At 35.3% G+C, this 12,844-nt stretch overlaps 2 protein-coding genes across 2 annotated transcripts; both read right to left on the bottom strand.

Annotated features, from left to right (window-relative positions):
* Positions 1 to 920: 920 nt before the first annotated feature.
* LOC120274722 lies at positions 921 to 5,716 on the bottom strand. The gene is made up of 5 exons (XM_039281257.1): positions 5,591 to 5,716; positions 4,330 to 4,555; positions 4,125 to 4,249; positions 2,188 to 3,610; positions 921 to 1,882 (listed from the first exon to the last, which is right to left on the bottom strand). The coding sequence occupies exons 4-5, from the start codon at positions 2,524 to 2,526 to the stop codon at positions 1,211 to 1,213; spliced, it is 1,011 nt and encodes a 336-aa protein (XP_039137191.1). The 5' UTR covers positions 2,527 to 3,610; positions 4,125 to 4,249; positions 4,330 to 4,555; positions 5,591 to 5,716; the 3' UTR covers positions 921 to 1,210.
* A 142-nt stretch (positions 5,717 to 5,858) lies between these two features.
* LOC120274721 lies at positions 5,859 to 12,223 on the bottom strand. The gene is made up of 7 exons (XM_039281256.1): positions 12,092 to 12,223; positions 8,817 to 8,902; positions 6,896 to 7,572; positions 6,638 to 6,808; positions 6,375 to 6,512; positions 6,090 to 6,234; positions 5,859 to 5,994 (listed from the first exon to the last, which is right to left on the bottom strand). The coding sequence occupies exons 1-6, from the start codon at positions 12,116 to 12,118 to the stop codon at positions 6,200 to 6,202; spliced, it is 1,134 nt and encodes a 377-aa protein (XP_039137190.1). The 5' UTR covers positions 12,119 to 12,223; the 3' UTR covers positions 5,859 to 5,994; positions 6,090 to 6,199.
* Between the last annotated feature and the right edge of the window lie 621 nt (positions 12,224 to 12,844).

Genomic DNA, 12,844 nt, shown 5'->3' with positions numbered 1-12,844 from the left:
TTTTGATTTTGGAGGGAAAATTTTCAGATCAATTGGGGGTTGATCACCGTTGGATTTCAATCCGACGGCTAAAGACTCTTGTTTTATCGTTACACGGCAGCGTAAACATATATATATATATATTAAGATATTAATGTAGTATTATTATTATTTTATATTTAAAAAAATATTATATATGTCCGTGAATAACTTATGAGATGTTCGCCTACTCGGTAAAACTTGATCAATTTAGTATCTTTTGTTATATATTTCATGTTATATATATATATATATATATATATATTTACTATAAGTCACCGAGAGCCAAGGGTTTGTATGGATATGACTCACTATCCACATTCGAGTTATAATTCCACAAATTTGGTTACGTGAGTGAAATCAAGACATGATTTCACAACAATAAAGTTTTTTAGATATTAAGGTAACCCCAAGATTTCGTGAAATTACAGAATTAGTACCATAAAAAATAAAATAATAAAATAAATCTAAAAAAATAAAACTTGATTGTTATGAGGCCATATCTTCGGTATTTACCATACTTCATAAGGGATTTGGACACATGTCCTCCACGTAAGAAAAAATACAGCTTACTCACTAGACTATACTAATATTGGCACGCTATAAATCTATTTCCATGATGATAATCTAGTTCTAAAATTTATACAACTAAAAAGTTTTTCATTGCTACAAAATACTAAACCAAATTGAAACAATTCATTTCATTGATGAACAATTGAATTTCCAAAGATAGATAGCATAAAAGCCCACAATATATTGCATCTCAAATAAAATCATGCAAAACTAATAAAAATAAATTTTAGACATCTTCAACAGAAAACTCTATCCATATCTACCCCTCTGTCAAACATTAAAACTGTACTAAGCAGTAATATATATATATATATATACACCAGTTCATGTCCATGAAGATGATGATGATCTCTGATGATACTTTTCACTGCATCTTTTACATTGTGCACAGAAATTTACAGAATGCACAGTAAAAGACCGCTGCAGTTTTACAATCGTGAGAGAGAACTTGAGCACACTCCAAATGCACAGAACCAATTCTGTGCATCTATATAACCTTTACAAACTATTTCAATCAGAAATTTTAACAACATCTACATATTTCATTTTCATTTTTTTTTTTTAATTTCCTTTCCCAGCTATACACCACCCTCTGTTCAATTTCTACTAAGTTTGATCTCTAGAAAGACAACTTCAAAGAGTCCCCACAATTGTCTTTCTTCAGCTTCTCATGTGACGCAGCAGAAATCCAAATATTTCCGTCTTGCACATAATGAGGTCTTGATAAACTGAGGTCAGGAGTGATCGAAGGATCGGTTTTGTCATTGATTAATTGAACATCCTGGTCATTCACTTCATTTACACTTACACTGCCACTTCTGAATTCTGCTGCTGCGGGGAAAAGAGGAAGTGGTGTTCTGCCAAATATAACTTGTTCTTCACAGCTTGGTAATGGACTTTCATAATTTGTTACCTGATCATCGATTTCTTCACTTTTCTTAGTTTCCTCGTGGGTAAAGCCCTCATATAATGAATTCTCTGATGAACTCTGGGGTTTTGCCTTTAAACTGTCAAAGAGACCAATTCCGCTCTTCTTTTCGAATGATGATGTTGAGATGGAATCAAATTTCGCTGAAGAGATGGCATTTTCATCAATATGATGCTCCATTGAGCTAGATACTTTCTCTTCTTCAGGTAAAGACAATGGCAGTTCTGAACTAAGAGAACGAGCATGATCAGAATTCTTAAAACAGACATCATCTTTGGCATGAACTTCGTTCTTCTCCATTGACAGATTGATAGGACCACTGCTATAAGGCTCCAAAGGTGACATGCTCTCTGTAGGAAGAACCTGACAAAAAATTTCCAAAATGTTATTCCCAGAGATATAGTCAAATCAAATACACAAAATGAAAAGGATAATCAATCAGAGGATGCACAATGTTTGCAAATATCATAGTTTAGTACAAATCAAGTGAGTGCGGTGACTGAATATATCAAGAAAATCTCCTGATACATGTAAGGACAGAGTTGCATACATAAGCTAAATTTGAGTTTTTGATCGGTAAAATAAATAATTGAGCTGGTTGTCAGTTGATTTCTCTTGTTTCACATCATCTGCAGGTGACTATACACACAAACATATAAAGCATGTACCTCATTGTTCTTCAAGAGATTGTACATCTCTGAAGTAATTGCATTGTCAACTCTGGAAGATAAAGATACAAAGGAATTGTTAACTGCCCTTAAGGGGATTGGGAAACCATGGTTGATCTCAACTGAGTTATTTTGATTTGCCAGGCCACTGTTTCTAGAGATGAAAGGAAGAATGGTCTGTGAGATATCTCTCACTTTCTGCAAGGAAAACTTAACCAATGGCCTTTCTTCATGATCATCATCTGAAATTGATATTGAGAAACCAGGAGAAGCATCAAGTCTTGGAATGGGTTTATCCAACAAACCAATATCAATTCCACCCGCCTTGTTGATTTCCATGCCAACTTTTGTGGAATTGCATTCTGGCGAGAAATTCAATTGATTATCAGTGTTGGTCTTCGATACAACTATGGGTGCATCCAAGGTGATACCCACTGAAATTGGTCTAGTGAAACCAGGAGGTGTGCGAAGACTTGGTGTAAATGCCTTGTCGATTTCCTTATCACCTTCTGTCGAATTGCATTCTGGTGAGAAATTCAATTGGGTATCAGTGTTGTGCTTCGATACAACAACGGGGACATCAGAAGTGATATCCTTTGAAATTGGTCTAGTGAAGCCAGGAGGGGTGCGAAGACTTGGAATAAATCTATCAAATGAACCGATCTTAGTTCGCCCCACAATGTTGATTTTTGTGTCAACATTCTTGATATCACTGTCTGCAGTAGGATTCAATGGACTGCTAGTGTTGTGCTGAGATGAAATAGGGGTGACATTCGAAGGTAAATCAACTGAAATTGGTCTACCGAAACCAGAAGGTGCATCAGGGCTTGATATGGATGTACCTGCCAAATCAATCCCAATTCCAATCCCAATCCCCCCTTCACTATGTCGACTTTGGTATCAAGTTCCTTGACATCACTTTCTGGTGGAACATAAGTTTGGCTATTCGTAACAGACTGAGATACAGCAGATACGACCTTGGACGTCGAAGCCACATCTGTTGATACTGGTATTCTGAATCCAGGAGGCTTATCAAATCTTGAAATGGGTCTATCTACCACACCAATCCTAGTCCTCACAATGTCAGACTTCATGTCAAGTTCATTGAAATCTCCTTCCAGTGGGACCTTCAATTGAACACTATCATCAGCTGGAGAGGCAACAAAGGAGACATTGGAACCTGAAAATGGTCTTGTTAAACCAGGTACACCAAGATTTTTTATGGATGTATCAACCCCAGTCACCATGTCAACCTGTGTACCAACTTCCATAGAATTGCCTATTGGCGGAACATTGAATTGGCTGCTAGAACCGGGTTGAGATGCAACAGTATGAACACAGGAGGGAACATCTTCATGATGGATACCTTTCTTGGGTTTAACATGGCGAAATACACCCCACAAATAGAATCCGTTCAATATTCCTGCATCAATAGCACCATTTGTCAGTCACCAGTACACAACTAGATTTTAAGAATAGGTATAAGCATCATATTTACTCAGTAAATACCAAATTATTCAAAGAATGAATATCATTCAAATCAATTATCACATCAAATAATTCACGGTATACAAACCCAACTACAAAGTCATATTAGCCTTCACGCAATGATTCTCAGATGTAAAGGGCTACAATGAACATGAAAGAACTTTTCACATGCTAATAGGACCAGCCACAAATAACAGAATGAATGAGAATGACAGAAAAGAGCAACAAATCATCATACAAGCATATAATTGAAGTGAAATACATATATATCTAAACAACAAACACCATAAAGTTCTAAGAATCAAAATTTTGAAACAAAGGTATTTATAAAAGCACAAAGATTGTTCGATTCATATTAATTGATGTGAACAAAACCTTATCAGGCAGGGAATGCAAGTCAAGCCATACTCCCAAAACAAATATTTTCCATCATAGTAAGGCAAACTTACGTTGAGAATCCACAGGCAGCTGTTTCGAACTGAATACAAGTAATTCAACACCACCAACACAAGCCCTCAAGGCAAAATCACCCAAGTCAATCCACTCGAGAAAACCAAAGAAGTCCTCTTGAGACCTATAATCATATATTTAAATTGAAGAAAACATCAATCCTTTCAATCTGTTTGAAATTTTAGAATAAGATTAACAGCCTACCTCATGAGATTTGAAGGCACAAAGTACAACCCAATGTCATCACTGTCAGGAGGGTCTGATTGGAAGGCCCGAGGCCAAACGTCTGGACGAGGTACTACGAAACAACTTTAATTCCACAGGCATTTGCTGTGCCATATCATATACTTTAATAGAAAAATTCCTAGGGCAATGAGCGAGCATTCCAAATTTTTTAAGTGAACCCAGAACAAGAATATCAAAGAATCCCCTGCAAGCAAAAAAAGGTACAAGTAAACAGCAGGATACAACAAAAGAAATCAAACGAAGAAAAAACCCATGCATATTCACAAATTTATTATGTGAATACAAAAAGAATACAACAATGGCATAACTTTTGATCCACAAACAGAACAAACACTTCTTCCCCTATGAGAAGAAAAGCCAACATTTTTTAATTAATAAAAAATACTCTAGTAAATTACCATTTATGAAAATAAACATGAAAGATAGAAATATTAGCATCCACCGATAATAAATTGAATGATCAACACTAGATGACCCATAACTGTGGTAAGATTGATAAATCATCAAGATCGAGCTACAGCACTCAAAAGAGTTTTGAGTGTTGCATGCCCAGATAGATTCATATGGAGATACAGTATATGCCACATTCACTAAAGAATTTGGTGCTACTTCAACATATATTTTGAAATATGCTACTGTATAAGTATCTATGGATCCATACGGACATATGTGTGTACTGAAAAATAATCATGATGTGGCCTGTGAATCCATATTACGTGCATCTATTGGAAGACACCCATGGGCCAAGAATAAAAGTCTAAAATACAAATTAATTGTTTCAATGGTATACAACCTATAGCACCGCAATTGAGATAGCTGCAAAGTTTAGCTTTGGTCAATAACTTAAGACAACAGGAAGAGAAGCCTACAATCATTATTGTGATGCTAATAACCAGTGTGGTGAATTATGCACAAAAGTGTGGGTGTACTATATTGCCAGTTGGTGATTTCAGATTTAAAATCATACATTAATGAGAAACGCTATGTTCTTGCAGATGAAAAGTATCTATTAGGTGGAAAATTTATGCACTAGGTTGATTTACCCTCAATTTGCACTTTGTGCAGAATCATGCTAACATCACTGTTTTTTTTAATCCAAACAGTCCAAAAAAAGTTAATAGCATTTTGATTTGTGAGATTTCCCAATACGGATAAGTTTATAAAATGTACAACATGTGGTGAATGGCAATTATAAAGGACAGGAAAAAATTTTGCATACTTCCAACGGACTTCTGCAGTTAGGCAATTTGAAATCTTTAGCTGTTGATGTACCGCCAAACTCGGTGGCAAGCTCTTATCTTGGAATCCAGTTTCTTTGAGTACGGTTTCAGAATAGGAGATATTGCCTAATGAAAGCAAAAAAGTAATTTTTCAGGGGAATAACTAGCTGCTATTACAAGAGAATAGTATCCTTGGCAAACTAGCATATTTAAGTGCCACATGACTTCAGCAAAAACAAAGTCTTTATTGAAAGAAAGAGAATCTTTTTGCCTGAATCACTTGGAGGCATATTCACAGCTGTCGTGTCATGCAAGATGAGTGCCTTATCAGCCACACATGACTTCACAGACTGAGCATTTTTAAAATTGTATGCTTCATGAGGTTTGGCAAAGGTTTCTTCTCCTAAAAAAACAGTACACAAAAAAAAAAATAAGATGAGGGAACATGCTCAGATATGTGGAAAAATTGCACCATGCTACATATAATAATCATATTACCATCACTCATCGTTTTCTTTTTCTTATCACTGATGTCAACCATTCGAGAATTCAAGCACTCCGGGTCTACTGATTTGGTATGTAGTGAGGGTGAGCATCCTTCAATAAGGTCACCCTTCTTTAATGACTCTACCTTTGGTTGGTTCTGAAACAACAATTTCTAGTGACTATCTAAAAAGCTAAACGGTTGATAGAAACAATATTGGTAATGGTGCATGGTATATACAGCAAAAGTTGTTTTTTTTTAGGAAAAAAAAAAGACTTTAAACATTACAAGCATACTACCATCACTTGTTGCTTTCTTTCTCTTATCAACGATGTCTCGAGAATTCAAACACTCTGAATCTGCCAATTTGGTATTTTGAGCTGGTGAGCATACTGCAATGAGGTCACCATTCTTTAAGGGCTCCTCCTTGATTGGTTCTGGAACAATTTCAAGCAATTATCTAAAGAACTAAAAAGTGGACAGAACAAATATTGGTGAGAATGCATTGCTTATGCAGCAAAAAAGTTGAAGAGAACTTTAACAGTTATTAAAGCCAATGTACCTAAAGTATTATCAGCCTGTCTCTTCCTAAGTCCACTGGTTTTGTAGAGGTAAGGTGCTGCAGAAACACTTCTGGAACATGTAGATGTATTACATCTTGGAGACAATACATCAGTTGAAGGAGATTGCTTCATGATCTGCTTGCCATGGAGGACTGCAGGAACCTTTTCTCCTGAAAGGAAATCAATTATCACATAAAATCATCATTGACAAGTAATACAAAATGGAAGACATGCTCAAAAGGCACGCAGAAGAAAACCTGGCATTCTATCATTCTCTATCCTCACTTCCTTGTCATTAGACTCATTACCATTATTCTCTCTCGTCATCATGCAGTTTGAATGCTGGTGTTTCACTTCTGAATCAAAAGAGATCTTCATTCGTTGATGGAAATTCTCTTCTGGCCTTGAGCTGGTAGATTTTGATTGGTGGGTTCTATGTGATACATGTCTAAAACTTGGCACATGACTTTGATTGGCTGATGAGAAGAAACTTCTGCGAGAAGTAATGCGAGTAGTAGACGTCCTTCCGACAGCACCAGATGTCAACTGAACAACTTCTTCAGCAGAAAGAGGCTTTACCTTGGAAGGTTCCTTTCTATTGAAAAAGGAACTGCGGCATAACGATTTAGTAGCAACTTGCTGTTTACCAACATCACGCTTCTCAAGAGAGCTATCTTCAGAAGGAAATGGCTTCTTACTTCCAGGTTGACACATGGCATCATTGTCAAACTCACCACTTTGCGGGATATTGAATGAAAGGTCATCTAGATCATGAACCTTAGTCTTCTTGAATTGTGAACTGGTAACGTCAGAAATATCCAAATTTTTCCGTTTACTATTCAGTTTTCCATCATGATGCTCTCCATGACTTGCAGAACATTTCCCACAAAACCATGATTCAGAGCCAACAAATCCTCCATTTTGCATACAATAGCTGTAATGGAGCAAAAAAACTTTAGTCAACAACTTCTGGAACAAAAAATGAGAGAGACATGAAATCATCACACACTGATAAGAAGGCAACTAGCCTTTCCACAATAGGATTAATCTGACCATCCAGGGTATAAGTTTAAAAGACAAAAAGAAACTTCCAAGGGATTATCCTGCTGAGGGGACTAGATATGATTTGGTGTGGATTTGATAAAGCAATTCTGAAATTTTGTAACTGATTTCTTTCAGCAATTAACTAGTTGAGCCATTCTGAAGTAGAGTACAAGTAGCTATTTGGTTACTACAAATGATTAGTCAAAAAATAGAATGATCGTCTCAGCAGATTCCCTAGCCCCAGGAAGAATAGCAAAGTGGAAAAACAACATATCCTATAGAAAAACTGAATTTTGTTTCCTACATCCAAATGCAACGTGCTCCAGGATCTGTTCATTTATTGGCATATGTTTTTGAGGAGGAGGATGATATTAAGTCAATTGATGACCAGTCAGCTCAAATGAGTTTATAGCATATGACTAACATTTATTTCTGATAGCCAAAACAGAAAGCTAAATAATGGTATTTGAGGTAAATAATCGTAATGTTTGATACATAAATCCAAGTGATGAGATTGAAACATGACAGCATGCAAGACAGCTGTTGTACAACTACAAAAGATGGAAGTTAGTGATGCAATAGTAAAAATTGAAACACAAACTCAGATAATGCAAAGATCAGAGACACAAGTGAGAAATTCACGCTTTGCCTCGGAAACTTATCACAATAACAGTGAATAGTTAACTCTTGGTAAGAATATCTCATCTGATGGGGGAATAACATGTCACTTATAGCGGATTGCATAATGAGAGGTTTTTGAGGGAGACATATACAAGTTATATATGACATGATGAAGAACAACAAATCCAATGTCCAGACAAGATATTAACTAAAAAGTGCACACATCAAGTAATGATGGAAAGTAAAGCAGTAATCATTAGAAATACTCTTAATAAGCTCGTGACAACCAGGTTGCTACTTATTTGGGCAGTGCGACAGTTATGAAGTATGATAGGAAATTGTCATTGATCTTACTACAGTGTCATTAAGAGAAGGAATAAACCAAATTTTGCAAAAAAATATTTTATCTGATTTGTGGAACATGGATATCATTTTTAATGCCTTTGGTTGAAGACAAATTCCAAAAGAATATATCATATTTCAGATTGATAAAAACATCCCTTAGAGGCATACCTATGTTCTGAAGCTGTATTGCACTGAAAGCAAATCACAAGATTTTCTGTATATCCTGCATCGCCACATATGTCACAAATTCTATCCTGAAAAGGAAACATGAAAATACATTTCAACTTACATCAAACAAAGCACACAACACAAGACACAGAAAATAAACTAAATGTACAAGACCGCGTCTTTAATGGGAGGAGGTACTAAAATTCCATTCAAGCAAACCAAGCAAAACCAAGCAGCAAAATTGCATGCAAAGGCATATGAGCATTTCATGAGGCTGTGTTATCCTCCAAGTCAAAGAACCAGAAGTCCTCGTGCATGACATGCAACAAATGCCAATGCACTTATGAGAAGAGAGGAGAACGACAAATTAAGGCAATCTTGTGCTCTCCTTTCACCCTAATATTTTTTTAATAAAGAAGAAAAAAAAACAAACAAACAGCACATCACATCTCAGTAAGAGACAAAATTCTTGTGTAAAGTTCTAGTTACACAAAACTTCTAAATCAATGGCTAGAATCAGTGTAATTAAAAGTGCTAGACGCCTTAAGGCACTAAGACTTTTTATTGCCTAAGGAGAAAAGCGCCACGAAAGGTGCACGCCTGAGCAAAGTAAAGCGTTAGTTAATAAATAATTTTATATATATATATATATAATTTTTTGGAATAATTAAAGTCAAGCAAAGCATTAAGTCAAACAAAGCATAACATAAAGTCAAGAACAACACTTCTTAGACATCTAGACCTACTAAAGTTTTTAGAGTGCAAACTCTATCTACATAAGTCATCTAAATTCTACAATATTAATTATCCTCATCATCTAAACTAGCTTCAACTCCATCACTAGATTTAGAGTGCAACGTTTGTTGTCTCTTCAATTTTCTCTAAGTAATTAGTTAATCCCTTAATTTACTAATTATTTTTTAAAAATAGCAGATTGTACATTTATATCATCAAGTTTTCCTCCCATAAATTTATTTCATTTCTTATTAGTAAGTGTACCTTCTTAAAATCACCTATTCAAACCCCCTTTTTCTAAATTTATTTCCTTCCTTCTTAGTAAGTGTGTCTTTTTAAAGACACCTAGCTTTTCTCCCCAAATTTATTTTCTTCCTTATTACTCCCTCCGTTCCTTTCTATCTGTCACAAATCCATGTTCTTTTTATCTGACATTTTTCTAACATCAAGAATCATTTATTATTTTTCTTCCAAAATTACTCTTAACACTCAATTCAACTCTCTTGTTGGAATTAAATATGAGAGAGAAATGTGAAGATATTAATTAGGGGCGTAATTTTGGAAAGATAACTAATTTTTTATAAAATTTTGTGAAATAACTAAACTTCTTGGTATGTGAAATTCGGTTAACCACGATAGATAAAAAGGAACGGAGGAAGTAGTAAGTGTGTTTTTTATAAATCTCCATTAACATTGATAGAAAGCATTAAATATAGGGCTGATAGCAAGAAAAAAAGACAAGCATGCCTTTTTTATGCCTAGCACCTGGCAGAAAGCGTTGGCTTAGGCATGCCTCATTAAAGACGCCACACCTTGGGGGTGTTGAGGTGTTGGGCCTCGCCTTGCCTCACCACGCCTGAGCATCTAGGCGATCGCCTTTCTCACTTTTAATAAGACTTGAATACATCCCATGCCACGTGGGGCTTGATCCCAGGTCCCATGTAGTGGTCCTCATGTAGGCAAGAATTTTTCACTATTACATGTCTATGAGACTTGTTGAACAAGGTATGAATTTCTAACGACAACATGACTCACTCAAGAATCTTCCCGACTTCTTAAATTATTACACAAGTTTTAGAGAATCTTAAACGGAAACATAACATTTGACATAAAAGACAGCTACCGAAACTGTCACTTCGCGCTCAACATAAATATGGAAGGGATGTGATAAGTGCACAACAGACCCCTGTCTAGGCAACAACTTTTCTCATTATGTGTTCATGAGACTTGCATGAAGATATAACGATGATAGGGCTCACTCAAGAATCTTCCAAGACTTCTTAAGTCATCACACAACTTGTAGGGCATCTCACACAGAAATATGAGATCCGGCGTAAATAGATAACAATAAATTAGTCATTTCACTCAGTATAAATATAGGAGAGATGTGATAAATGCACAATGGATCCCATCTAGCAACAATCTTCCTTATTACCCGTCCACGAGACTTGTTGGACAATGCATGTATATTGAACGACAACATTCACTTTAAGAATCTGCCAAACTTCTTAAATTATCATACAACATTTAGGGAATCTTAAGTAGAAACATGAGATTCGACATAAACAGATAACATTAAAACAGTCATTTCACTCAGCATAAACATTGAAGAGATGTGATAAATGTGCAATGGACCACATCTAGGCAAGAATTTTCCTTATTACGTGCCCAAGAGACATGTTCGACACTGCATGCATATCTAATGACAACATGATTCACTTAAGAATCTTCCAAACTTCTTAAACTATCACACAACTTTTAGGGAATCTTAAGTGGAAACATGAGATTCAATGTAACATTAAAACACATTCCCCTCACCATAAATATGGAAGAGATGTGATACGTGAAACTCTATGGCCAATAAAACTTATGCAGAAGCAGTCATTATCATTAGAGTTTAAACACATAAAGTAAAACCTACCATTATCAAACCTATCAATGTCCTATACTCTTACCATATCAAACAACAAAGATCAGGAAAGCTCATGATGTTACTTACTAAAAATACAATAACAATTAAACACAGTACTAAAAAAGAACACAGTCTAACAAGAGATTAACAAAAAAACATTAAATTTGCAGAAACAGTATTTGCTATTTTAGAATTCAAACACTAAAATCGAAACCAATTATCATCAAACCCCTACTTCTCACAAAAACTCTTCCACCTCCAATTCTGTTCCCATCTCTAAAACAAACATCAATAAAGGACCTTGAGATTTTTATTCCCCCCATATAAAATAAACAACCAGAAACTCAATGGAAACAGCACAAAATTCGAACTCCAAGAAGAGAAAACCACAAACATTATCACAAAACACTAATAACAGTAATCAGCACAATCACAATCACAGGGAAAACTAACAAAAACACCAAGAACTCCAACATCAAAAACCACGCAATTTGCCCTAGATTCGATAATAAAAAAAGATAAAAACATCAAACCGAACTCAAATTACAAGAAAAAAAAAAACCACAAAAAAAACCCGAAAAATAACAAAAGAAATCAATCGAAAACAAAAAAAAAAAAAATGACTCACCCCAGGACGCTTCTTCACCGCCCTCATCCCTTGAACTAGGGTTCGCGTCCGAGAAAAAAGCAAAACGAAATCCCAGCGAGGTTGAAATGCCAAGAAAAAAACAAAAAGAGGGTTTTTTTTCTTTCCAGCTTCTTTTTTAGGGTTTAAAAGTTTAAAATACAAATTATAAACCCTTGAATAAAGAGACGTATTTTTATAGAAATATATAATTGAAATGGACCGTTCGATTGAGGTCTAGTTGGGTGTGTGATTGAAATGGACGGTTGTGATCTTGATTATGATGATGGCCGTTACTATAGTTAGAGCTGTTGGCGGGTTGGTGCGGGCCTTAGAGTTTGGGTTCGTACGTGTGAGCGATCATGCGGTTTGTGTGCCTTGTTTTTGACTTGGGATCCGTTTTCTTTTGATCGCACGGTTGAGATTTCTTTTTCACACATCATAAACGACAAGATAACAATCTTTGACTTGCCCGTTGCTACCCTCGTTAAGTAATAATTATAATAAAGTAATGAAATATTTTCTTTTGCATATTCGTTGTTTTTTAATATAAAAAACCTCATGATTTACCCATGTAAATCAATTCAATATTTTTTATATTAATAAAAAAAAATCATGAACTATTACTTTATTTCAATTTACATGATTTATTTCTTAACTTATTCTTAAATTATTATAGTAAACCAAAAAATCTGCCCTGATTGATAAATAATAAGTACTAAAATAATTGTTTCTCTAATGCGTTTTCTTCAACAA

Source organism: Dioscorea cayenensis, chromosome 13 (assembly GCF_009730915.1).
Source record: "Dioscorea cayenensis subsp. rotundata cultivar TDr96_F1 chromosome 13, TDr96_F1_v2_PseudoChromosome.rev07_lg8_w22 25.fasta, whole genome shotgun sequence".
Taxonomy (NCBI): domain Eukaryota; kingdom Viridiplantae; phylum Streptophyta; class Magnoliopsida; order Dioscoreales; family Dioscoreaceae; genus Dioscorea; species Dioscorea cayenensis.
The sequence above is the reverse complement of the archived record's forward strand: the minus strand, read 5'-3'. Positions and strand labels throughout refer to the sequence as shown.